Source organism: Atta cephalotes (genome assembly GCF_000143395.1).
Source record: "Atta cephalotes unplaced genomic scaffold scaffold00001, whole genome shotgun sequence".
Taxonomy (NCBI): Eukaryota; Metazoa; Arthropoda; class Insecta; order Hymenoptera; family Formicidae; genus Atta; species Atta cephalotes.
Window position 1 is genome coordinate 4,912,553 of NW_012130065.1, and position 745 is coordinate 4,913,297.

The following is a 745-nucleotide window of genomic DNA, read 5'->3' on the forward strand; positions in this document are numbered from 1 at the left end:
GAGCAAGAGAGGTGCGCGAACGACCGACCGATAGAACCGACGTCTGTTCTGTTAGTAGTGTGCGAGAGTGCGTGCGAGCGAGGTGCGCGGCCGCCGTTGATCGTCGGACGTCGCGCGAACACGAGTGCTGCTTGGTGCTGCTCTACTGCTGCTGCTCACTGCTGCTAGTGTTCGTTGCCGTCACTCAATCACTGTCGCCGCCGTCGTCGTCGTCAGTGGTAGTGCAGTGCGGTGCGGTTTGCTTCGAGAGTGTCGACAAACCGTGACTCCGCGACAGTCGGCACCGCAGTCGTTATCGTCGTCTGACGACAGCCGACACGGTGCGGACTATCGCGCGCCCTCAAGGATCAAGAGACTAAGGGAGCTGAAGCTCCAGAAATCAGCCCCCCCCATCACTAAATCCGATCGCGAGAATGGCGAGCAACGCTGTCCCAGTCCTCCTCATCACCGCGAACGTCGGCAGCATCTTCGAAGAGGTACGTGCGTACTTATTTTATACGGTGTATATGGGTATATATCGTTGACCCCCTCGTGATACCGTAACCGGCGAGACGAGGCGCGGCCGACCGAGAACCAAGCCGATCGATCGATCGCGTTCATGTCTTCGATTTCGTGCGATTATTTATCCACGCGACACACGACCTACTTGCTACCGCGTCGCCGCCGCGCGCGCCGCGCCATCCCGTCGTGCTGCTCCGTTCTCCTCTTCTGTCTCTCTCTCTCTCTCTCTCTCTCTCTCTCTCTC

General features: G+C 58.9%; 1 protein-coding gene across 1 annotated transcript in view; it reads left to right on the forward strand.

Annotated features, from left to right (window-relative positions):
- The first annotated feature begins 413 nt into the window (after positions 1 to 413).
- Positions 414 to 745, forward strand: part of LOC105625608 — a 13,855-nt gene continuing 13,523 nt past the window's right edge. The window contains exon 1 of the mRNA XM_012206933.1: positions 414 to 476. Coding sequence (XP_012062323.1) covers positions 414 to 476 — 63 coding nt within the window. The remainder of the gene's footprint in view (positions 477 to 745) is intronic.